The sequence below is a fragment of the Branchiostoma floridae genome, chromosome 2, assembly GCF_000003815.2.
Source record: "Branchiostoma floridae strain S238N-H82 chromosome 2, Bfl_VNyyK, whole genome shotgun sequence".
NCBI classification, from domain to species: domain Eukaryota; kingdom Metazoa; phylum Chordata; class Leptocardii; order Amphioxiformes; family Branchiostomatidae; genus Branchiostoma; species Branchiostoma floridae.
In genome coordinates, this window is record NC_049980.1 from 1,728,114 (window position 1) to 1,755,568 (window position 27,455).

The 27,455-nt window shown below is 40.4% G+C and overlaps 2 protein-coding genes across 3 annotated transcripts; one reads left to right on the forward strand and one right to left on the reverse strand.

The window, feature by feature from the left end:
* Positions 1 to 2,721: 2,721 nt before the first annotated feature.
* Positions 2,722 to 26,563, reverse strand: LOC118409290 (probable lysosomal cobalamin transporter; the record flags this gene model as incomplete). Of its 2 annotated transcripts, none has more annotated exon segments than XM_035810186.1 (13): positions 2,722 to 4,531; positions 6,738 to 6,841; positions 7,342 to 7,414; positions 8,160 to 8,303; positions 9,391 to 9,495; positions 11,785 to 11,887; positions 12,881 to 12,945; positions 13,791 to 13,943; positions 14,882 to 15,007; positions 15,433 to 15,506; positions 16,172 to 16,260; positions 16,761 to 16,828; positions 26,469 to 26,563. In XM_035810186.1, coding segments are annotated over 13 exon segments (1,313 nt in total), but the record flags the coding sequence as incomplete, so codon positions are not given.
* Positions 17,589 to 23,921, forward strand: LOC118409289 (toll-like receptor 3). The gene is made up of 2 exons (XM_035810185.1): positions 17,589 to 18,712; positions 21,331 to 23,921. Exon 2 carries the CDS (start codon positions 21,360 to 21,362, stop codon positions 23,907 to 23,909), a length of 2,550 nt encoding a protein of 849 aa, XP_035666078.1. The 5' UTR covers positions 17,589 to 18,712; positions 21,331 to 21,359; the 3' UTR covers positions 23,910 to 23,921.
* Positions 26,564 to 27,455: the final 892 nt, after the last annotated feature.

Below are 27,455 nucleotides of genomic sequence, written 5' to 3' on the forward strand. Positions count from 1 at the left end.
GATAATGGACACTCTAGCAGCTTTCTAATGTACTTCAGTGGAACTTCCGTTTTTTATATCTAGTTCTCTGGACATGTAAAGTTCTCTGGATATGCTTTGGTCGTGATTTTTGATGGAAATTTACCCCTTGCTAAGCGCTATAAGTTTGGGCCCCTAGCGGCTTTTTTTGGAATTACAAGGGCCGATTTTCTTTTAAAGTTTAAAGAACAATGACTCAATAACGTGTTGACGGATTCACATGATTTTGGGTATGTTTGTTTACGTACTGATATCGGCGACGTTTGATTTTGGACACATTTTAGGCAACGGTAAAATTGGCGATAGTCGTGATTGCAGTCACTATGTTATTATTATTCTTAAAAAACGTCAGAGAAGTAATGACTCTGGTATACACCTAGGTCCTTCTCTTTCAAGATTTTAATTAAGTCAATTAGTAAATTCCATCTTTAGCCATGTCTCATTTCTTCTGCTATCTCCCTCCATTTCGTCGCATGGCTCCATTCTCTTGCAGTCTTTCTGTTGACCATGCAGTCATTTTTGTGCCTAGACACTGTAGACAGTTTGTCTCAATGATATTGCTACCCTGGAGGCCATCCGGGATCTTTCGGGCTTAAACTCCCCCGGAGTGATAATGTGAGATTGTCGGGCTGACTGCCTTGGCTCCCCGACAAAACTTGCTAACAAACCTCGCTAGCTACCCGGTCCTGTCTGGCTCCCAGGGTATGATATTGCCGACATCAGCACTAGTCAAATTGATATCACCAAATGCCAAGGCATGTCTAGCTAAATGGTAACTATGTAAAGGTGGGTTCACACGTGCGAATACAATATGTATATTCAAGTCCGTATAAGGTCCGTATGGAAGTTTTAGCCCATGTATAGCGCTATCGCGAACTCAAAAGACTATTCTCCCTACCACGAAATTATAAAAGTTAATGCATTTTCAGTATTAGAAAAGATACCCAAACGCAGTCCATCTTGATTAAGATTACGTTCTTTATTTTTCAATCGATATTTCTTGATATTTCTGTTATTACTGATATAGTTTTTTTTCTATCAATGTTCTATTCTTAGTTGAAGACACTGTAACGTTACGTTTTGTTGCGTCAATAAAATACAGCTTCTTCTTTACAGTGATTTGTCCACCATCGCACAGCACACAATACCATTCCGCCAGGCATTATAACCTTAATAACGAGTGGATTTCTATACACAACAAACTATCGTCCTTGAATAGACATGCTAAAGCCCTCATCTCCTGTCCCACTGAAAACGTTTCTGCTTTTTTCGTGACGCAACAATAAAGTATGTTTCTAAATCCTCTCTGAGAGAACAAAGGCTGGCCTGACAGTCAGTTCCTACTCAATTAGCGGTTTAATTTGTCTCCATCTCTAATAGGAAATTTCTAGCATACTTCTACTGGAAAGAGAATCTTCAAAATAAGACATACCTACGTTAATCATGTTTCACAGAGAGACGTTGAGAAAAGCCTTTTGAATCCAAGACTTCAATGGAGAGGAAATACTTGGCTTAAGGTACAAGGCTTGTGTAGCCTAAGGTTGTGATGTCCGTAATCCCATAGATAACAGGGTGCTAATAGACTCTGATGGGGTCTTAAGGTCTCTTAAGGCCACACACTGAGGACCGAATCCAGCAGTGAGCTGCAACTGATCTACTTAATCTACACATCATCAAAGAAACTTTTGTGTAGTTTTTTTTTCAAAACAGACGTGAGATATTTTTGAGTTGGTTCCGTCTCCTTTCCATTTGAGCATTTTTTCATCCTCATAATAAACCTATTTTATTAGTTTTCAAAAGGGCATTAAACCCTTGAAGAGGGTGTTATTTTGACATTTGAATGGATACAAAATCAACCAAAATTTGTAACATTTTATGACGGAAAAATGAACCCTTATGAATGCATATTAAATGAATAAGATGATTTTAGGCAAGTAACTGAGCAGCTCCCAAGTGTCATGCATGATGGAAAAGGCACCTTCCGTGAGTACCAGTTCCAATGGGAAAACACAAATGTACGCACACTCACTACAAATATATATATGCACACACACACACACAGAGACGCACGCACAAACACACACACACACACACAGAGACGCACGCACACACATACAGTCACATATGGACACACCTACACACGTTTTTATGGTCAGCCCTAGATTTCTGAACTTTGTCTTTGCCTTTTTTCCCCAAAAATCTTAATAAGTATGACATTTCAATTTCTGACCAAAGGCAAGTTATTCAAAATGAAGCTGACAAGGCTATATGCTGACCTACAAGTATCCAGAAACACATTACAAGGTAAGGGGAAGATTTTCTTAATATAGAAGTTTGTTCAATGGTTGCTTGCCACACAATAGGTTCCACCTGTAGTAATTTATCTGGAGGGTACTTGAAGGGGTTATCAGAATGTTGTTGCTGTTTAATACAACTGTCAAAAGTTCAAAGTCAACTTACTAACACAATTTTTTTGTTTCAGGAAAAAATACCATTACCTGTAGAACCAGAACACTTGCCTCTGCTGTTGAGTTTATTAAATACATTCAAATGAAGTATCAGAATGTATAATATTATGCATTATACATGATGAAATGTACCGTTGTCACTAGAATTAAAACAATATTGAACTGTCACTTTTTGAACCAATGGCAGCTGAATATCATGAATACGTGAAGACAAACATCATCACAGAGACATAAATGTTTTCTCTATTGGCAGCAGCTTTATTGTCAAATTCATACAATGTAAAGCCAGAGTTCCTCAGTAAGTATACCCTCAACATTCCCCAAGAGGCTACACTGTATATCATTATTGATAGCACAAGAAGGTATAAATTCATATCCACAACCAAACTTATAACAAGTACTCCAAATAGCACAGGTTTACATATTTACAGACTTTGCTTTGGCATAGCATATGTACAATCAACTGCATTTACAACTGAAACCCCACTCTTGCTCCATGTTTCTGCATCATACACCAATTTGTATTTTACTACAGTATCATTTAACTTTATAGATTCTTCCAACTATTGAAACCTCAAGTATGATCACTGTGGTTGAAGTTACCTACTTCCCTACAAGTGTCGGTTTTCTATTCAACACTTTGAGTTTATCAAAGACTGTCTTTACAAAACTTTGTCTAGTATTTATAAATTTCTGCTGCAGCACTCTGACAACCCCAAAGACAAAGTCAAACCTGCTCAAGAAGGCCACTAAGGGGACCGAGAAAATGTGGTCTATGTAAACAGGTGGTTGCTATTGACAAGATTCTTTCTGTTTGTGTCAATGGGAAACAATAATAGTATAACAACGTTTGCCAGGCAGTCTTTATGAGAAGGTGGTCACTTGTACAAGTTTGACTGGATTTGGGATAGATCAGTTCAAGAACCTGGTTCTTGGTAACAGCTGTTACTCAAAATGCCTTTAAACACTTGATGTAGCAACTTTTTGCAGCCTTACTTACCTTACCTATGATGATTCTGCTGTAAGATTTTGCAGACACAAATATATGGAAGTCACAATGATAATTTGCCTGCACAAAAGGTACATGTACATGTCTGCACAACTGTACATTGTGTATACAAGTTACGGGATCCTGCATATACCAGTACGACAAAATACATGGCATTATCATTACCATTTCACTTTTCTATGCATTTCGCCATGTTGATTTGATTATGTGGATGTGGATCATTTTTTGTCCCAATATGAAAAAAATAATACTGTAAATATGTGAAGACTAGTTGACTGCTGCCTACCTCTGCGTCAGGGATCCCAGCAGAAGTATAATCAAGCAATGGATAGAGAGAGAGAAACCGTACAGAGCAACTGTAAAGTGAGTACATACATGTATATGCCGTATGCTTTTAAAAATATCAGCTAACGTATACATTTGTACTAAAGTCATATAATGCCGAAGTTAATTCCAATTCCTTTCCTTACCACTAAGACTTCATAATTTTTATTTTCATTTACATGGCACATGCTTGCATCAGTTTTGGGCTTCCCACTGATGATGTCATCCATAATTTCATAATCACATCAACATGGCCTTACAATAACAACCAAGAAGATTCAAAATTTACATACACAGAAGTTTCCAATCAAAAATTACGATCCTATATTAGCCTCTCTCCTGACCTCTTAGCTTCAGTATCAATATCAATATCAGTTTTATACCCCTGCATATCTTCTTGCTCAGATACATCAGTTGTGTTATCTAAATCTGCCCTCCCAGTGTCCTGTAGTGTCTCATCACTGGTACTCCCATCCTTCCCACCAGCCACAGCACCAACACTGTGTGAGCTGACAGGTATGTACATGTACTCTGTGGTTGTCTCCTCTGCATTGTTGTGAGTATAGGTACACTCGAGCCGGATTTTTCCCGATTGTACTTATGCTCTCAAGAGCTCTTCGTCCGAGTCGTCCGAGTCGTCAGACTCTACCTCATCCTCGATGGCCGAGCGGCGCCCCTTCACGATGGACACGATGAAACCCAGGACAAATATCTGTCAGGGGAGAAGACATGCATTTAGCCACGATGGACACGATGAAACCCAGGACAAATATCTGTCAGGGGAGAAGACATGCATTTAGCCACGATGGACACGATGAAACCCAGGACAAATATCTGTCAGGGGAGAAGACATGCATTTAGCCACAATGGACACGATGAAACCCAGGACAAATATCTGTCAGGGGAGAACACATGCATTTAGCCACGATGGACACGATGAAACCCAGGACAAATATCTGTCAGGGGAGAAGACATGCATTTAGCCACGATGGACACGATGAAACCCAGGACAAATATCTGTCAGGGGAGAAGACATGCATTTAGCCACGATGGACACGATGAAACCCAGGACAAATATCTGTCAGGGGAGAAGACATGCATTTAGCCACGATGGACACGATGAAACCCAGGACAAATATCTGTCAGGGGAGAAGACATGCATTTAGCCACGATGGACACGATGAAACCCAGGACAAATATCTGTCAGGGGAGAAGACATGCATTTAGTTCAGCCAACAATCATGTCACTTATGATACTTTCTGAAACATGATGAAACAGTAATCAAATCCTACTAAATACATGAAGCTATTTCTTGAACTAAGGTTACTACTGCAGGGCTTGAAATACTTTTTTCTGCATACCTGCACTGGTCAGGTAACATTGAAAATTACCTGTACCAGACAAATTTTATCTGCACCACTTTGGACTTAGGAAGTAAAGTTGTTCAGGAACCATTCCTATTTTTCTTATATATGCTATAGGTGGTAACTGTCAATGCAGCTGATAACAATCCATATACAGCTACATCATAGGACATTATGTATATTAATACCCAGTACATGGATCAGTACAGGTTAGGTGCAAGTAGACTCCAGAAATACCTGCACAGCTCCAATTTTACCTGCACTAACCTGCATATGCAGGTGGTATTTTGAGCCTTGTACTTTATTCACATATTTTGCAACATAATTGGGCGTTTTAAAAGTCTACTACAAAACTTATTGTCTTATGTCTTAAGTGCCCTAAACCAGTTCCTTTTTAATTTGCAACATAATGGAGGATCAAATGCAAAACTACTCCAACCAGTATAAATTATGCAGTTTGATGCTTTAAAAAACACAACAAAACATCAAGCACCACTCTTTTGCATTAATACAGACTGACATTGTCTGTACTGCTAGGCCGGTACAAATTACTGGACATAAATGTTTGTAAATTCCATCCTCCACATTGTAGAACCTGAAATGAGCATGTTTGTCTACTCCCTTGTTAATAGATACAAATTGTCCAGATTTTCAATGCCATTAGAAGCAATTAGCCAGGAGGATTATCTGTGTCAAGAGTAATTGACCACATGATGATCCCATAATTTGATGACAATAGCAAATTAGCACCTAATTAACACTCCTCATTACACTGGTAGGCTGTAATTATGCTTGAAAAGGGAGGAAAACACTGTCTGAATCTGATGAAAGGGTTGTTTAAGAAATGGAGAAAATTAGTTTCCAATTTACTTATACTGTATGTCTTGGAATTTTTTCAGCCACTACTGTAAAATTTATTTTTTCTTGAGCAGATATAACTTTGCAGTGAGAGTGGAAAAGGAGGTTTCTCTTGGTTTCATTTGGTTAACAATTACAACACAATACAATAGCATAAAAACACATAAAACACTGTGCCCTTATGACAAAGTGGAGAGGACCTGCAAATACTGTGAACATCTCTGGTAGACGAACATGTAATGCAGATAAATTTGACATTCTATATTGCCAGACTGTATGCCATAAAACTCACCTATACCCTACTTTGCCGAACAGTTGAACACTAACCGATCATTACACTACCAATTCTCAGTTTCACTTGTGAGCTATAACTACTGTACAAAGGATGGTCTAATAGCACAAACTTTTAATCATGGATTGCTTATGGAGAATTTGTCAGAATTACACAATTGAGACTCAGAAGGACAGCAATGTTGGTTCAATAAAGACTGAAATGAATCGAAGATCAAACCAAATATAAGTGTAGGGGTCCTTCCCGGTGTGATGGGATCAAACCTTACAGTCTGGTCTCCGGATTGAGTCGATGACATCTTGCAATTAGGTGATAGGCACCTGTTATGTCAATCCTTCCGCAAATGTGGTAAAACTGAATAGATTAAAAAAATGAATAGATAAATAAACCACTGCGTACTCACCCCCAGGAAGCCCCAGGTGCCCCAGTAGTAACAGGCTCCGAAGAACCAGACCTTGTAGAAGAATCGTGTTGTCAACGTGCTCATTCTGGTCATGGTGCACTCCGCTGGGACAGAGAAACAAGTCTGTTAAAATGTGTCTAACATATCCAGTCTAGAACTTTGTTGATGTCATACCTAGGCCGCGATAATGGTCGATACTGGAAAAATTTGGACGTACAAAAGGCGTGCATCCCCAAAACAGGGCGTACATTTTCTGACATTTTAGTAAAGGGCCTGTAACTTAAGGATCGTTTTGTTTACTCCAAAAACAACTCTCGCACAGAGAAAACTACTGTCGCTGCGAGAGTGTGCAAGTGGTTAATTCGAGCCCTGATGTGTCATGTGTTTCTACTGTTATCACACGACCTTCCACAGAATAATTTGAATGCACTTGAGTGTGCTGACTGCAGTGTTGTTGATAACTTGAATACCACATTCCAATGTTGAAAATGCTGTTGTTGCAGTTTTTTGCTTGAGGACACCAAATTTTTTCTACAGTAACTCCAAACTTGTCAAGGAATCACATGATGCAATAGCAGACATACTCATCATTGACATATCCCACCTTGTGTTGCATTGAGATTACAGGGCAAAAGTGTCGCAAAAGTCTCATTGGTGGCATGGTTGGTCTCGTTTTGCTGTAACAGGAAGACAGGAAGACATGTTAGAACCAAGCACTAATGATTAACAATAACATTTTCAACATTGCATCAATTTTAATCGTGCTGTATCAATTACGATCCAACTACGTCGATGAAGGTAAGACATTCAGGTAATAACATACAATATACAAAAGTAACTCAAGTCACTGGATCAAGATTTTGCTAACGTTCAGACATTTCATATACATGTAGCATCCAATATCTGTCGTCAGTGACTTGTGGCATTGATAATGGGGCATGTCAATGTAGCATATCCCAACCAATATTTTTAGCAGTAGTACCACTGTACCAGGGTTCTAGCTAGTGTATTCCAACTGCTATAATCTGAGACCACCATACTAAATGAGCACCACTATGGTAATTTCCAACTAGTACAGCGGTACATTTCTACATGTACTTTGCTAGTGCATACTTGTGGAACAATGTTGATATGACCTTGCAAACTGACCAAAAAATCCTTCAAATTACATGTGGTGTAAAAAGAATGAAGTCCCATAATGGGTACCCTTACTAAGTTAGAATGCCAACTTGTTACCTTACATTTTCATCTCCTCACTGTGCCATGGAAGGGCCAAGAACCCCCTTGTGAACCATACCCCGATTGGTTGCTTTGCTTTCGCACACAATATACATTTGTATTGCCATTACCATTGTGCTAAAACAATTCTGGCTAATTGTCTACTAAAGAACAGCACACAGGACAGAAGAAGAGCTGTCATACCCAGTAGTGCTGGCTGCCAAACGTGACGTACTGTGGAGACAGTGTGTACAGCATGATGTTGTTGGTCAGCACGATCAGCATCAGGATCATGCACATGAACAGCAGGGCCTGGGGGCGCGTCCGCTGCACCCGGATCTTATACATCTGTATACAGTTAAATGTAGTATCCATGAATAGTTTTATAAGGCTGGTACATCACTGAATAAACAGGGTTGGACAAGTTTTCTAAAATTCACTTGTCCTATCGGGCAAGCACATCTACTTGCCTGAGCCAATTTTTCACTTGCACAAAATTCAAATGTCACTTTTATATTCATTTTCACATCCAGCAATGGAATTATCATTGCCTCCATTTTTCTATGTTGACCATTACTTGATGTCATGACTGTAAAAAGTAATCTCACTCAATGGAAAAATCGTACTTGCCCGATCGGGCAAGTGGGGTAGGTCATGCACTTGCCCAATCAGCACTTTCACTTGCCCTGGACAATAGGGCTAATGGACTTGTCCAACACTGATAAAGAGACTATTTTTGCACTACCATTGTTTTATTTTCACTGACATTTCGGTGATCAATTACTTTATGTGTAAATACTTTATGTATGTGAACTCTTATGCTGATAAGCAGTGACACCTAGTGCTGCAGTACAATGTGAACCAGTCAGAACTTCCCAAATGAATGTGACAGACGCCCACCTAAACGTCAGTGAAAATAAAGCAAACATTTCTTAAAGAGTGTCTTCATTCAGACTGGTTGGTTCATGTACACAAAACAAAGTTAAAGTCTGGTTCAGTTAACTCTATTAGCAACATTTTCAAACAACTCCAAAACTGTACAAAATGGTACAACATATGACAACAACTATTGAACAACAACACTACAAGGCTAAACTATCCTACATAAACAACTATATAATTGTCGATAACGGTATATGAGTAACATAACTGTCACGTAAGGATGATTTGGAATTGCTTTTGGAATGAAAAACAAATAAAGAAATTGTAAAAACCTTGCTTTCCGTGTCTATTCCTGCAGTTTACAGTGTTGCAACTTTTAAGATTTCTTAACAAACACCTATCAGAATAGCAGGATTATTCAGTCCATTTCAATCCCTGCTCGAGTAATGGAATATTCCAAGATTAAACAGTTCTAGCAAGTGACAGGCCTTGACAACAATTTGGATCATACCATTGTTGATAATAGGTACAAGGTAGGTAGAAGGAAGTTTACCCTGATCCAGAAGAACCATATGCCCATCTGTTTGATCCCCGCCATGGAACAGAAGACCCAGTACATGATGATGGCTGAGATCAGGATATAGTCCAGGGGGAACACCTGAAAAGTACAGTGCACAAATGTATATCAGGGGAGATTGCTACGTGGTAGAATAGCCAAGTAATATTGGGTACATTCTGCTGTTAGAAATTCAGATTGGAGACTAAATTTGAAAATGTGCCAGTCAGAGCTTGAAACAGCAATTCCACCAAATCACAATATATACCCTGACGTATATCTAGAATATGTTAACAGGTTATAAAGCATATTGTTTGAGCCTTGAGACAAGGAGTGGCAACAGAATGATGCAATGTGGCAAAGCATGTTTTACATACATTGCTGAACTATTAAGTCAGTAACCCTGACATTCTGTGGTAAGAGTACAGAATACTAATGTTGCTACAAAGGTAACTGCATTATATATCATTGCAATGTCAAGAGTAAGGCAGCAAAAGAATTAACAATCACTGAAAAATTGAACTTGTTAGGGACCGTACGATATTTATCGGGGGGGGAGGGCTGGTGCATTGGAAGTCGGATCAAAAAATTTTTTGATGGCCCTCCCCCCATCTCAAAAAAAATCTAACGTGACCCTCCCCCTCCACCTCAAAAAAATAAACATGGCCCTCCCCCCCGACAGGCATAATCAAACGGGTAGAAAAACAACCAATAAAATAATCTTAATATAACGTTAGACGTCAGGGCACAAGGGCGCCAGTGTTCTCGCCAGGATTTTTTCACAGCGTCGGGCCAGGGGTCCGGGGGCATGCTCCCCCGGGAAAATTTGGATTTTCAAACCCTCTAAAACAGAATTTCCTGCAATTTGAGAGGAAAATTATGCCCTTGAGATTGGATGCCGGTTGCCTTTTTTACTCCCGTTTTTCAGTAATCGACGTCCGCCCTCCCCCCAAAATATGTTATAACTATAAGCTCGGGGAATCAGCAGTCCGTGATCTGGCCCGGGTATTATTTGTCCAGTCATGTCTATATGAAAATTTTGGGTTTTTGATGCTTCCAAACAGGGCTTTAGCCAGTGAGTTCTTCAGCCCATGGAAAAATCCTGCCAATTTTTTTCCGACATTGAATAAAGAATGCCTACCTCGTGCGATCGATGTTGCGCCCTCCCGCATCAAATGCTAGTAGTTTTTCCAGAGGATAAAATGACGGCGCCATCACACCTTGTGTTTTTTTTTTCTATTTTGCCCGATGATTTTACTAAAATTTATCATTTATCGAATCGGTCGGGTTTTACAAGGCCGCGCCGTCATTTTCCACGAGCGTGCGTTTGTTTCATGCGACCTCAGGTAACCCCGTTTTCGGCGTGAAATCTTTGGCTCACCGCTGGATTTCTTTTTACATAGAGACCAAGAACGTTATACATTATACGAAGGACGGTGATCTGCTGCGTCTTTGGCAGTGATCAGTGCCGGTGTAGCCTTGAAGGAGTAGCCAGAAAAGACGTCCCACTGTGCTGGGCGCTGCGATCGACAGTCCGTCTGGGGAGGGGGGCGTGCCGCGCCATGTGCCACAGACGACAATGCCAGTGCACAGCCGACTCGATCGACGCTTGACAACAATATTGCGGCCCCTTTTCTGCCACAAATTTTGTCCTTTTAAAACAAAAGAAATGTTATAAATAAAAAAATAAAGTGTATAGTTTTGGATTCTTCACATATTTACCGCGCACCGCTTTTGTAACTTAAATATTTGGGGGAAACTCAGCCGAGCCGAGTGCGTCTTTCCAGAAAAAAATAAGTCCGGAGACGGAATGACGTATGCCTGGCGGGAACGCTGGTCCAGGGCAGCGCCACTTTGGGGGACCTAGGGGGGCGAAGCCCCCCCGGAAGCTCTTGCATTTTAGGCTATTCAGAAGGCTTATTTTATCAGTTTTAGGGCCATGTAAAGATATCAAAACAAAAAAAAGTATAAACAATTCTTTCAAAAAAATTAACATGGCCCTCCCCCTATCTCAAAAAAATTAACATGGCCCTCCCCCCACCTCAAAAAAAATTAACATGGCCCTCCCCCCCTAACGCACCAGCCCTCCCCCCCTGATAAATATCGTACAGTCCCTTAGGTCAAAAGATTATGGTTGAAAGGTCCACTGTCTGTGTACTACAAATCTTGGAATTTTTGCAGTGGTTTTATTTTTGCTGTGACCTCTCCACCACAACTACACAACACCACAAAATGCATTTCCAATGTACTCAATATTACTACTAACTGCACTACAGAATTGCGTCAACCACAAATTTTAAACACAATGAAATTCTTATTTTCCTCACATACAGCAAAATAAAATCATCGCTAAAGTAAGTAAATTTACAGTACAACTCTTCCCATGCCTACCTTCTGTGTGTTGACCATGACAATGTCTACAGGGTTGGGCAGCTGAGGTTTAGGGAGAGCATATCCCATCTTGTAGCCAAGACCATGCAGGATCCGATCAATGCTGACACAAGAGAAAGCATACAGTTTTATTATTATCAATTTGAAAGTTCATCTGTGTTGTTCGAAGTCATTTTTGAACTAATCTAACTGTACTACAAAAAAAAAAGATTGGACTCACCCAGAATTTCGACTGAACAGCACCAGGACTGAACAGCACCATTCTTTGTCATTCATTCCTTGACAAATGCTGGTGCTGATCAGTAAAAAATTTGGGTGAGTCCAATCTTTTTGTGTTGGATATTACAGTTAGATTAGTTCAAGAGTTTTATTATTATATAGTGAACTTTATTGACTAGCCAAGACTAGATGAAAGCCATTACGTTAACAAAATTGCGAATGTTCTTGCATAAAAGTGAAATCGATTCGGTTTAGCTCATTGAAGAGCTATTCTTCCACTGGTCGTGACAGAGAAGACAAGACAGTATGAACAAGTACATTGTACCGGGGAAATTTCCCTAGCTCTTTTCTACAAACACAATGAACAGTGGACCATGGCTTAACATCCTGTCGCAAGGACTCATTTCTTACACTTGAATCGACATTTGCAAAATGTATTTCCTAAACAGATCCTATAGTCAATTTTATGTCATACCTGTGACGTGAAAACGTTGGATACGGGTGTTCCGTGTGATAACTTTCCATATCACACAGGTTCGAAAGTTATATCACACAGGCTTCCTTCGAGTAAATTGAACTATTTCGAACGGGCCAAATACGGCACGGTTGAAAATTTGCATACCGGATTTGGACATTAGAATTGCTGTTATTACAATCTTTTGTTTGAGGACACAACATTTTCTCAACTTCTGGTGCATTTCGCAACGAAATATATGTTTTCTCAGGTGGATCCCAGCCCTCCCAGGGTCGAATCACCCTCCGGCCTTTGGGCGATCCTTCCCGCGGTCGGGCTGGTACGTCGGGTGATACGGAATACACCGTGTTGTATTCTATGTGTATTTAGAAATGTACAAAATGGTCCATGTTAGGTACTCACCATGAGAGTAAGAGGGACACAAAGATGATGAGAGCCAACAAGATGAACACAATCCCAAACACCATCTGGAGAACAAACACGACCATTATGATTGGTAATACTCATTTGTACATGTTTGTTGTTCCACGGAGAAAGAAAGTAGTAGATCACAATGTTTTATCATAATTGTATCATTCTGTTAACCAGAAATTTTCCACACACATCTCACTATCCCTTTTCGATTATCTCTCTGCTGTTTGGCAGTACAAATTTGTTCCATACACAGCAGCAATATGAGAGGAAAGTGATAAATTATTCTGTAGTACTGCAATTGACAGCTAGGGGGAGCTTCAGGACAGATGTCAGAGATGTATTGTGAAGTGGAGGGCTTAAAATGGGAATATTATAGAGCCACTTAAAAAATTGCAATAATCCTTCTTTTCCTTGAAAATTTCAGCCAAATCTGGTGACTTTGGGGGTTAAAAAGAATGGGGAGGGTCTAAGCTTTCCTATTTTGGTCAAACTTTGTTCAGTTTGCTTGTATAGTTGCTGCAAGGACAAATTTGAGTTTTGACTAGTTGGATCCTCACAGTGGTTGGATAACAAGAAATAGGTCAAATATAATGGTGGGGTTTCTTAAACAGAGTTTGCCTTCTTGGAGTTTGCGCTAATCAATTTTGTTATCTTTGCATATTAATATATAGTGACATTCTGCAGAAGAAAAATTTGTTGAAGTTTGGGTAAGTACTTTAACGAGGTCTTATTTCAGTGCTTTTTATGTCATACTCCAAAAGGGAGACCCAACACACATACAGCATCTAATTGCCTGGAAAATATGCAGTCTGCCCTACAGGACTGTGTATTTTCAAGGCAATTTGATGCTGTAGTGCCATCTTTCAACACCAGGGGGAGCTTCAATAAGGTACACTACCTGGAAGGGCCTGCAGACGATGAAACACTTGTTGAGCCAGCTGCGCTCGGCTGACAGCAGGTGGCGCTCACGCCGACGCAACAGGTGGAGCTTCTCATCCAATTCGTCCATCTCTTTACGATCACGGTTGGTCATTCGCCTTCCGTCTTGGTACTGCAAGGAAAACATGCGTGCATCTTTCGTTATCCTGCTACAGCTTGTACATGTCACTCACATAAAGGGTTTGTCCTACAGAGTACTTTCAATCTTATGATGGGCCTTTAGGTAGTGGGGACCTGTACATAGTACCTTTACAAAACCGTTTTTTTCTTGGCCCCGTCGGAAAAAAATGCACCTGAAAAAAGTTGGTATACCAGATTTTGGACCGATGGGAAAATGAACACACTATATCAGCAGGCGTCAGCACTTTTTGGAGCTCATTGGTCCAAGAAAATACCAAGAGCAAAGTAGGGTCAAGAGTTTATAGTCATTTCTACCAAGTTTCTACAGTCAAACTTTAAGCGTTGTTTACATGAAGATATGATTTTAAAACGCCAAACAGATTCCTTTGTAGTGAGATGGACCATTGTTTTGAGAATTGCCAACTCACAAGTTTTCACAGACAATCAGGTCCCAGTTTCAGGTCTAGACCTGTACCTGATTCTCTGGACCTGAACAGGTCATGGACCTGAATTTTCTATACTGGTACCCACAAGTACCTCAAGCCCAGGGTTGTAGCCAGCCTGAAATAATTTTCCGTCCCCTTGATTTTGAATGCTATTGAGCACCCAAGGCACAAGACGTCGCACCCCAGGCGCAACATTCCTAGGGGGGTCGGGGGGAGCAAAATTTCAAAATCTAGACCCTCTGAAACACTATTTCCTGCATTTTGAGGTGTAAATTTTGCTGGTAGACTAAGCTATCCAACGGCATCTGATTTGGTGAAAAATTACACAAGGGGGACAGTTTTTTTTTTACATCTTTACATATCAATTTTTGTCTGTCACAGAGGATAGAATGGCCAAACTTATTTTCAGTCCCCAGCTGCAAAGTTCTGTCAAAGGACGGAAGGATGGGCACTGGCTGCAACCCTGCTCTAGCCCTTAACTAACCTTTACATGAAGGCGGTTCCTCCTCTCTTCCAAGTCCTCCCTGTCCTCACACACCTCCAGTCTCTCCCTCTTTGCTGCTCTCACACCCTTTATCCAGGTAAAGGGCAGGGCAGTCATTCCATAGGCCTACATAGGGAAAAGCAATGTTCATTTATATTCTGTATTATATCACAATGGCCTGATTTCCATTTTTCCTCATTCATTTGTGCCAAATATCAAGATTTGTCAGTGAGCTTTTTTAACTTAAGTTTCTTAACAAAAAAACGACTATGTGCATCACATACATTACACGCTCAACTGTCACATCATCCTCTGGTTTGTGACTTCATTTACAGCAACAATCGATTTCTGCATGCTTGGCAAACAAATTTGGATCTCGGACAACCCTGCCCTGTGAACAAATTTGGATCCAGGCCAACACACAACAGCACAAACAAACACAATGTCATGGACCAATAACTACTGACAGTGTCTTTATAACCATAACCAAGATCCTATACTATAGAAACAATCATACATGTATGTATCTTCATGATGGTACATGTCCTTACTGTGTAAGTGATGAGGGCCAACATCCCCAACAAAGTCAAGCTACTGATGGCAAAGGAGATGGCATCCTCCCCATCTGTGGACAATAAAATAAACATATTGTGTGAATGCACCTGCCCAATGACATACAAAGAAATGGCTTAAAGTTTATTTTAATGGTTTTCACAATGACCTCTTCACAGCAAACTCAAAACCACCGTGAAAAATTTAAATTTTTGTTATTTTTGTCTTTTCCCCACCTACCCCCTTATCTAAGTTCTCATTTGTTTACTCTACATTGTGCAGTATTATGATGTGTCGGAACTTAGAGGCCATTATGGTGAATATGCACTATCAAACCAAAAATAGAACTCAGACCCAATCTTTAAAAATTGAACAGAATCTAGAGAGTAGATACATGTGCATGTAGTCTGTTAGATTATGCCAACATTGTTGAAAGCAACTGTTCTGCCCGCAGCACCCTTTCCCAGTCACTTGTGCAATGTAGATGGTGTCCAACGGGCTGTCCGTACATGCGCGGGTTTCAATTACTGTACAACATGTAGCTCTAGCCCTATGGTACTGTAGTTATTAGTCTACTGTAGTAGTAGTAGCAGTAACGTGAACTCAAAACCACAGCTAACTGTCCATTTTCTCCCCAACGTGAAATTAAATCCCAGTGAACTTAAATGCATTTACAGTGTGAAAGAATCAACTGGCAACAATAAAATACAGATAGGAGCAAGGTAACACATTACATACGGTTTGATCCCAGCTCGTTGAACAGGAAGTGCAGCCGTTCCCAGTCAGTGGAGTTCTTGGCAGGGGGAGCCGACAGTGGAGCCAAGGCGCTGCACGCAAAATAAAAAATAACAAATTTTATGGCTCTTGGTGGCAGATTACGTATAAGGCTTGGTAGGCATCACTCCAATATTAGGAAAATTTTTGTTAAAAAAAAAGGGACAGTTTTTTATTTTAGGGCATGGTGAGGATTAAACCAGGGACCTTTTGATTCTGAGCCAAATGCTCTACCAGAGCATATGGTTAAATAGAATAAATCCCTGTTTGTATCAGGATTTGCTAATCAAGATTCACCAAGGCACAGGATCGATCACAGTTGGATCCGCCAAATACACGTCCTGCCCTCAGATGGATATGACAGACCTTTAATACCAGGATTCGATTATATTTGCTGGAACAGCCAATGTGCTAATGTCATTGGCAGTTTTGAGCTCTGATTGGTTCAAGATAGAAGAAGAAGAAGAAGAAAGTGGGAACACACCAGGGGGAAACATAAATATCATAATACAGAATATATTTCCTTCATAGATAATTGAAAATCATCTCCTACCCAATCAGCAGTAGAATGGCAGCCACAATGATGAAGGCCACTGTAAACTTGAGTGCTGCACAGCACCTCTGTAACACAGCAGGGAACAACATTTTTTTAATCATCAGTGCAAAGAGTTCTTTTACAGAATAACATTTACTAGTATTTATGTCAAACAATTGGAACTAACAGGTACAATGTGTGCATGGTACCTTTTATGTATTTTTTCAGATTTCAAGAATAAATATGCTATGATGATGATGACTGTGTAATATCGTATATATCGTACAATGTACATTAGGGGTTGATACAGTCAGGCTTTTAGCCAGGTAGGCGTACAGGCGTACATTGTACGCCCTGTTAGAAAAATAACTCAAATTGTACGCCCTTACACTGGGGAGCAGATCCTCTGACAAGCATGAAATTCTGATTGACCAGGGATGCTACAGGTCACATGTGGCTTGTCTGACAGTAAATTTGCTTCATTCCCCCAAATTTGCACCTCAAAATGTGGGAAATGGTGTTTCAGAGAGTTATAAATTTCAAAATTTTCTGAGTGAGGTTGTCCCCAGACCCCCTACAATACTCATGCCTGCAGCGCTCGCCAAACAGAAGAAAATTGGACACCCTATGATAAAATCCTAGCTAAAAGCCTGGATACAGTACAGAAAATTCAGGTACAGGCCCAGTTCAGTAATCTCCAAGCAGATCCTACAATCGCATAAGATGGTACTAAACTGGCCAAAGAATGTAAGCAGCCAAGGAGTACATTTGCCATGTAGTCAAGCACACTCATTGGCCAGCTTCACTCCTCTGGCAGCTTTTGATACTATCTCATGCTACAATAGGATCTGCTTGGAGATTACAGTTCATTAGGTCCAGAAAATCAGGTTTCATGTCAGGAACTTCAAACCTGGACCTGATTGTCAGGGAGACTAATGTGAATAGGCAATACTCAAAACAATGGTACATTTCACTACAAAAGGAATCCGTTTGGTGGAGTATCTGAATTCCACTGGTGTTTTAAATCATGTCTTCGTAAACAATGCTAACTGTCACTGTAAGTTTGACTGAAGGAACTTTAATTCTTAAATTAAATTACTTTAATTCGCTCTTAAATATTCTTTCTTGGACCCCCACAAGCCACAAAACGCATGCCTTAATTCATTTCCTAATTACATGTAGTAAAATATCCGCTAATTTGTTCAGGTCATTTTATTCCTTCCGACTGGAGCAACAACAAAAAAATTACGGTTTTATAACAAAAAACACCCCTAAATGTACATGCAACATAAAATTATTGGCGAATTCATAGTTTGATACAATTATATGCACAAAACTGCACATATACCCAGTAAAAAATCTGTATTTTAAGCTATTTTATTCAAGCATGAAATTCTGATATCTGCACAACAATCTTTCCCTGTGTAATTTCATTTCAATTGCCTTGTTTACCACAAAGGTATGCAAAGAACCCACTTCTCTGACATCAAAACCACAGAAAATTACAGGTGGCTACCCGCCAACTTGCCTTATTTGCATGCGAAAGCAGGGTTGTACCAACAATTGAAAGGATATAACAAAAGCTTGTTTGATGTTGATTTTCACATATTATGAAGTAGTTAGCTAATCTATTCACTTATGTCTAAATAACTCTAATCTTTAATCTTTGTTTCCAGCTGAAAATCAAATTCTTAGCTCTACAAAGCTGAAGTTTTTCAGCTGTACCCCCACCCCTTGAGTGGAACAGTCCAAGATGATGTAATGGAAACCAAACCTGCAGGGTGAATGCCAGTATGGTGGCGTATAGAAACTAACTCATTGTGGTTAGAAACTGACTCACAAAATTCCCCTCCCCCACATTTTGGCCTGGAGATATAGGAGGGAAACGGTCGGGGAAGTTTTCACTGCACTGCTAACAACCTGAGGTGGGCTTTACAGTTCAGCTGGGATTCTGCATGGTTGCTGAAATAGTGAGTAATGGAATCAAACAACTTCAAATATCCTACATCTCAGCATACATGTAAAATATTTTTGGGTTTAGTCTGATTCAGTAAGTGCATTAATTCCAATTATATTTACTAGTGCCGTTATGTTGGTAAAGACGTACTACCAAAAACTATAAAGCAGTATAAGTTCTAGACCATCGATTGGCTCGATAAGTAAACAGTTCAATATGTACAGGAGTTCTAAATAAATTGCTTCCAATGTAATAAAATGTATAATTTCCTTTACTTTGAGCAAATTGAACAAATATTTCCATCAGCATTTTACCAATGAAAAGCCATGCATTACAGCTAAGAGATTGGGAATGTTAAAACTGTACATTTGCATTCATAATATCCATTTAGCCAAGGAGCTTTTATTTAGCCAAGGATTTAGCAAAATATCCTATTATAGTAATTTCAGGTTTTAACTTTTTACTGGCAATAAAAACAAAAGGTCTAAAGTGGTATTTTACATTGCTGGGATGGCAATACAGTGAAACCTGTCTATAGGGGTCACTCAAGGGACTGACCAAATTTGGCCCCTATGGGCAGGTGGCCCCTATAGGCAGTATAGCCAAAAAGGTACATTTCACCACAAGCAATAAGTGACAAGGCATGCAGCTTCCACTGAGATACCGAGTATTTATTGACATATTATTATTTAAACTAAATATGAGTTTAAAACAAACAGTTTAATCAAATAGATTTGTATTACTACTACTGCTACAGCACTGTAGCTGCTCCCTTATTAGACTGTATAGTCAAAATGTATGTCAATCATGACATTAGCTATTAACAGAGAAGACAGTGTACTATTATTAGACATTTAACACTAATCTGAGGCCGACCGACACTTGCTCCGAAATCAGCCGCTAGTTGACGGGAGGACTTGCCGTTCTCGGAACGCCGAATGACCAACGTCAATGCGTGTCCCTCGGGAGTCGAAGCCTTCGACATCGTATTTCTGAGTCAAAACTGACAGACATTTGCTTGGTTCTCTTGTCTTTTATACAGTTAGAATTGTCTGAACACGAAGTCAGCGCCGCCATTTTCCTTTGTTCTCGGTCTGACTTTTCTTAGCTTGGGTCACAGCGCGCGTCTCCGGCAACTTTGCCAATCGAATAGTCAAATCGCGTACATTCCGCTAGTTGCCGGCAAAAATTAGACGTTCAATCACTGCTGATCACAAGTTCATAATCATTTCTAAACATCAAAACACCACAAAAACTTTCACTTGTTCAGGAAGGCTTGGCTTGACTTGTCTGCATGCGCCATTATGCCAAGGTGGTCACGTCGAAATAAAACTGTCTCTACGTAGGCTTATTTCTTTGACAAAAAATCCAACTTCGTCTAGTTCTTCCATAAATAACGTTGATTTAATTGATTCTTATCGTTTTTATACCATGATCACCGTATTTTGTGCTATAAATCAGAATTCTTGTTGCCACATTTTACCTTGGCAAAAATGGAGTCGTCCACTGACCCCTATTGACCTTGTTTACCTTCTGAGGCGGCGCCATCTTGGAAAATTTACGCAAATACAATTCCGATATTTTTGGCCCGCGCAATACGATAATTAGACCAGCGTACATGGATTTCAAGAGCCTATAACATCAGATACATGAACGGACGGTCTACTTGTAAAATCTGTCCATATATTCTTTCAGTCTGCACAGAAATGACGATGTAGAGAAGGGTAGAGTGCAAAGAGTCTGAGACGAGAAAAACGCCAACAACACGTTGGTGGAAAAACTTCGCATAAAATCACATAATTTTGTAAAATGTTTCTTTATTCAATGTTTCCTTCGTAAATCGTCCAAGTTGAGCCTATATTTTGCTGATGTAGTGCAGAAATTGAAAAAAGTGAACCCCGCGTGGGTTTAGCGCGGCGTAACGCGGCCAGCCAGTCGCACCGGTGACCGCTATCGGCAGTGTTGGCATAGCGGCCGGACTGAAAATCGGCTGGCCGCGACCGCATTCGACAGGTGACCGCTATAGACTATTTCTTAATGCTTAGGTCAATGGGAAAAATCCAAGGGACCGACAAAAAGTGACCGCAATGGCCAGGTGGCCCCTATACTCAGGTGACCCCTAAGGCAGGTTTCACTGTATGTAGTAAAAATAGAGGGGCTAAAAATTCAAGAGTCAAGCTGCATACATACTAATGTTGCTAGTATAAGGCCATTTTGATTTGATTCTAAAGGATGATGATATCGACATGGGCATCAATTTTTGGTTGTTCTCAAAACAAAAGTTTTCCACCATACTGTAAGTCATACAAAGCAGCTTTGAAATGAGCAAAAATATGACATACATTTACAATATTGGAAAATTTATACTGATGTCTTAGAAAGTCAATTCCAAGGTCAAAGGAGGAGATGTGAAAGAAAAAAAATGAAGACTTATTATTTGGGATACTTTTAGATACCTCTGTGTGTTTGATTATTTCTCAAACCTTCCTGACCACAGAGAGGTTTAATTTTATTTATCATCTTTTTTTGCTTTGCATACTTTGATGCCATCCATATAATCAAATCAACATGATGACCTTCAAAGGAAAATGCCATTTTGTGTGTGTTAACTTTAACTTTTATTTTCCACAGCCAATCAGTTCAAAGGCGCCCAAAACACAATGATGGTGAAAACATCTCTTCTGCTATCCATCCTGCTCCTTTCTGTGGCCATGATGTCAGAAGGGAGTGGGGCAACAGTGCCATCTGTCTGGAGTCAGAGGAACTGCAGCAGGCGGGGTTATGCCACTGAAGACTGCAGCCACCTCCATCTGCGGCATGTACCAAACAATCTACCACCATCAACCCATGTCCTGATCCTCTCCCACAACATGCTCACACGTCTATACAACTCCTCCTTCCAAGGCCTACCCAATCTAGAAACACTACACCTTGGCTACAACAGCATCTCTACCATGTATGCTGGAGCTTTCAGTGGCCTTCAACATCTCACCAAACTAACTCTGGATCGCAATCAGCTGAGGGTCTCCAAACTGTTCCCCGGTGTTTTCGACAGAATTACAAACTTAACCACGTTGGATCTTTCATACAATTACTTTGAGGCCATACCAAGCGAGACCTTTACACATACAGCCAGACTGGAGAGCCTGAACCTCACCCATAACTTACTGACGTCTCTGGATGGTACAAGCTTTGCAACAATGCCGAATAGGACGCTCCACGTTTTAAATCTGTCGGAAAATAATTTGGAGACGATCACAGTAGATGCCTTCCAGCCACTGAGGAAGATCAGGCATCTTGTGCTGGATAAAGCGATTAAGGGAGAGATGCTGCTTCGCGACCTTTGCACCGCTCTCGGGAAAACGGAAGTCACCTCTCTTTCCGCACGCTGGATCGATCTAACGACGCTAAAGCAGACAACCCTGCAGCCATTGGGCAATTCTTCCACTCAAACACTGGACCTTTCAAACAACGCACTGACAGAGCTTCCTGACAATGTCTTTGCTACATTAGCTTCCTTAAAAACTCTTCTGTTACAGAACAACAAGATATTTCATATCAGTTCACAGGCCTTCTATGGACTTCAGAGTATTGTAACCCTGAATATGAAGAACAACACCAGTACCCCAAAGGTAATCAAATCCTCCATGTTTGAAGGTTTTGTGGAAGGGAAACTAACCCATCTAAACCTTCGACAGAACAACATTCAAAAGATCTCCAGACAAAGCTTCCAACATTGTTCATCTCTCACAACATTGGACCTATCACACAACACCATGGACCAGAGAATCTATGGTGAGGAGTTTGCTGGACTTCCCAACCTTCAGGATTTGTTCCTGAGTGACAACAAGAACATACTTTTGACAGGGGATTCTTTTAAATATGTACCGACTTTGAAAAACCTACTAATGAGTAGAGTACAGCATAAGTTTCGACACATCGCGGCCGAGCCGTCCCCATTTCAATACCTGAACCAATTGACTTGGCTCGACTTGAGTCATAATAACATGGATTACATTGAAAATGGAGCTTTCACGAACTTGACATCTCTAAAGGAACTTTCCTTGAACAACAACAACCTGTACAGGCTTTGGGAACCGGGAACCACCGTCTTGTTTCTTGAAGGTCTGACGAATCTGAACACAATTTTTCTGTCCAGGAATGGTTTCCGTCAAATCCACAAAGATGCCTTCAAGAACCTTACACTCCTGAACAATCTCTACCTGAGTTACAACAAGATTAGCATCTTACCTGATAACCTTTTCCAAAGTTCCACAAAGCTGTCCACTCTAGATCTTAGGAACAACTCCATAACAGTCATCAACGAGACTGTGTTTCATCCCTTTTTGTCGTCCCTGAAGAGAATGTACCTCGCTGGAAATCCGCTATACTGCACGTGTGAAATGGCGTGGTTTCGGGACTGGCTTAACAGCACAAAAGCAGACGTCGGTAACCTTACCCGTGACGTTCTCTGCTCCTATCCCCTCAAACTCAACAAGAAGTCCATTCTGAACTTTGACACGCAGGTCTGCAGAGTAAACTGGGAACATGTGTCACATGTTACCATGATAGTAACGACCACCTCCATTTCTCTTTACATGATGCTAGCCCTTCTCTTCAGAAACCATTTCCACTTCTATATCGAGTACACATGGCACCTTCTACGAGCTAAGATTCAACGACCCCGCAAAATTCCAAATGGCGTAAAGAAGTACGACGCCTTTATTTCCTACTGTAGCAAGGACACCAGAAAATGGGTCCGAGAACGTCTGATAAAAAAACTCGAGGAAGAAGGACAGCCAAAATTCAAACTCTGTATTCATGAGAGAGACTTCCCAGCCGGAGCGCCCATCATTGAGAACATTATAGACAGTATTGAATCCAGCAGGAAGACTGTCTGTCTCATCACTAAGAACTTTCTCAATAGCGGATGGTGTAAACAGGAGTTTTATCTGGCGCAGCTCGGCTTGTTCGAAGACAAAGATGACTCGCTGATCCTGGTAGTCATGGAGGATATTCCTGACTACTGTCTGACCCGCTATGCCCGACTCCGCCGCTTCATGTGTCGAAACACGTACCTAGAATGGTCCGAGAATCCAAATACGCAGCCACTGTTCTGGCAGAGGTTACGTAATGCTCTGAACACAGACAACAGACCACAAAGGTGCACCAGATATGGGGCCATTGTTGTGGAAGATGAGATGGACTGATATGATATCAAACATATTATTACAAACAATTCGACTCTGTACTCCAGTAATAACGTTATAGTATTTTTGTAACAAGACGTATTTATTTCTTGTGTTCAATGATATCGAAGTTATTTCTGCCTGCTTAGTTGTGCAAACGTGTGCATGTTCAGTCAATTCCACATACAGAGGTGTCTTGCTACATCCTTTGTCTCATGCATGTACTTTACCTTCCAGATTGACCATAGGCGGTAGGCCATCGAGTTTTTGTTGAAATCAGTATTAGTTTGCTGTAATAAAATCTGACTCCACGGAAAGATTCCCGAGAATCGTACACTTACACACACTGGGTACTAGGTCCACGGAAAGATTCCCGAGAATCGTACACTTACACACACTGGGTACTAGGTCCACGGAAAGATTCCCGAGAATCGTACACTTACACACACTGGGTACTCGGTCCACGGAAAGATTCCCGAGAATCGTACACTTATACACACTGTTATCACTTTTATACACACACTGTGTACTCGGTCCACGGAAAGATTCCCGAGAATCGTACACTTACACACACTCTGTACTTGGTCCACGGAAAGATTCCCGAGAATCGTACACTTAGCGGTTACACAAACTGTCGATTCCAAAGAATCACACATACGAACGGTTGCCGAAATCACCCGAAGTTTGCCGAACACCGACTTCCGAACGCTTTGGTGTTAGGAACAATAATGAATAGGTAGGAAATGCAGTTTTAAAAGCCCTTGTTTTCGGTGAAATGCCGCAATGAAATAAGACACGTTGATACTACTTATTATCTAGGTGTTACTTACTAGCCATGTAAGATTTCTTGGGACTCAACACCTAATAATAAAGAAGATATGCAACATTTTGTAAAGTCCGGTTTCCGGGGAACAGCGTTACCAGCAGTACCATATTTGGCCGCTAGGGTCGCTGCTGCACAAGAATATTACATCATTGCTAGCCAATCAGACGAGAGACTCAGATTTCCCGCCAAAGTTTCGGTGAACCAAGTACGCACCGCGTGTTTTATAGTGTAATAGTGTAGTGTATGATTCTCGGGAATCTTTTAGTGGACTGAGTACACAGTGATGTCAATGATTCTCGGAATTTTTTCAGAGAGAGTGTGTCAATGTATGATTCTGGGGACTATTTGAGTGGACCGAGTACACTGAGTGTGTGGTAGTCAGTGTATGATTCTCAGGAATCTCTGTGGAACGAGTACACACTGTTTGAGTTCATAGAGTCTGATTTTAATACGACAAAGTGCATATGATACTGATTTCAACAAATACTCGATGGCCTATCGCCTTTGGTCAAACCAGCCACGTTGAAAACTATTCTCACGTAAAAGCTGAGAAGTCCCAGATCCACCATAGAACCGTGGTTCTAACTCACTTTCCCTGCTGGTCACCCCTATTGGTAACGCTCTTGCCGGGAAGCATTTCCTACCCAGTCATTTATATGTAGTTAGTCAAGTTAGCCCTCTTGGCAGTTCATCGGTTCGAGCAGGCCTTCGCGAACGCGTTCGAGCAAACTGCGAAACTGTTCTACTCCCGTCGGCCTTTGCGTGAACTATCCCCGTGATCTAGAACGACGCAGCAAACGGAGCTCGGCATCTTGATTATTATTTGATTCAATGGACTGAGTACAGTACGGTATTACTGTATACAGTGTGTGTTGGGTATATACGTACAAAGATAGCAACAGCGATTTCAACAAAAACTCGATGGCCTATCGCCCATGGATTGACCATATAGTTCAGTTAAGGCATTTTCTATCTTGTCAGGGTACAAGGATGTTACTTATGACAAAATCTTAAAGAAAATGTGTTACTGCAAAGTTATTATAAAAAATCATTCTGAATTGCAAATTATAGATTAAAACTGACTAACTGGCATACAAATTTATCATATGTTTACATGCAATATATCATACATAAACTTGTAACAAGACTTGACTGTTCATATTAGCTTATTCATGATTAAACACACATACTGCAGTTCCAGTTGTTTATGTGTGATTTTTTATGTCTCTTATCAAAGGAAAGCTCCAGAAGGAAGTGTTATTTTCTTTTAGATATTAATCTTAGGAAGTAATAAATGCATACTACTTTGCATTATACTATTAATTAACTACTAGTTCAATGAACCCAAATTCCAACATCAGATTCTTAAATAAGTACTATGACAGACATTTTATTATCTTTCTTACGCTTAGATGTCAACAATATGGTTTATACTAGTACCCGGTATACTTTGATATCTTTCCATACATAGATTTACTGAAATATTTGGGTGCAAAAAATTGGGTGCACAGCTACAGTTTTGGGTACATCAAGGTGCACATGCACCCAGTATCTCAAGCCCTGCTATTTAAATCCCGGTGAATGATATATACATATAGAATACAAGACGGTGTATTCCGTATCACCCAAGGTACTAGCCCGACCGCGAGAAGGATCGCCCGAAGGCCGGAGGGTGATCCGACCCGCGGGAGGGCTGGGTCTGAGGGTGATGTGGAATACACCGTGTTGTATTTTGACATAAATTATGTACTTACTGATCTGCAAGTTGAATCTTCATCCTTCTCCTCATAGAAGAAGTACATGAAGGGGATGAGGAGGAAGGCAAACACCATCACTGCACAGTACAGTGCTGGAACATTGGACATGAGGAATCATAAATTACTAAATGAACTATTAATCTCTGTGAAAAGTTGGCAACATACAGTACTACACTGTACTTGAATGTAACTTATCTTAAGTTCATCTGTGACGGTAGTCAACATTATGTTACAATTTTAAACTTTATATCCGTACACAAAATAAAGCGCTTACCAACAAGCTTTTGATCCAAAACGGGGGGCCATACCGACTGGCAAGCACCTTTGACCCTTTGCTGACGTCACACTTCCGTTCCGTTCTCATTTCAACTTGAGAAGGATCAGAGGACTGATTGAAAGTTTGTTGGTAAGCGCTTTATTTTTTACACGGATATAAAGTATTAAAATTGTAACATAAGTACTACAATGTACGTCATCTCAAAAAACCTGCATTATTGTACTGTATTTGGAGTTTTAGCGCACCATGGTTACTAATAAGTAATGGCCTGAACTTTTCTGTGTCAAGGGCAATGTTTTTGCAACATTAGTTTAATTATAGCTAAGAATTCTTTCTTGGACAACACATTTGATTAGTATATGTGTATCAGCTTAAAGCTGGTGATAAAAAATGCTAGGAGAAGGACTGAACTGTTTTAAAACTATAACAAGACTTTTTTGAGAATACATTGTTTATTGATTGTTGCTTTTGCTTAGTACATTTCTGTATTTTCCTGTCTTCCCGCAGGACTTTGGGCTTGTACTTTGCCTTTGGCACTAACTTTGGTCCCAGGCCAAACCAGCATTCCATCCTACTTTTCCTAGACCCTGGAAGTCTCTAGCTACACCACATTCTGGACCCAGGCCAGCAGAAAAAACGTACACACACACACCAAGACAAACAAACAACAAATCCAAACAATTTACCATTTTCACAGAGTAAGGTAC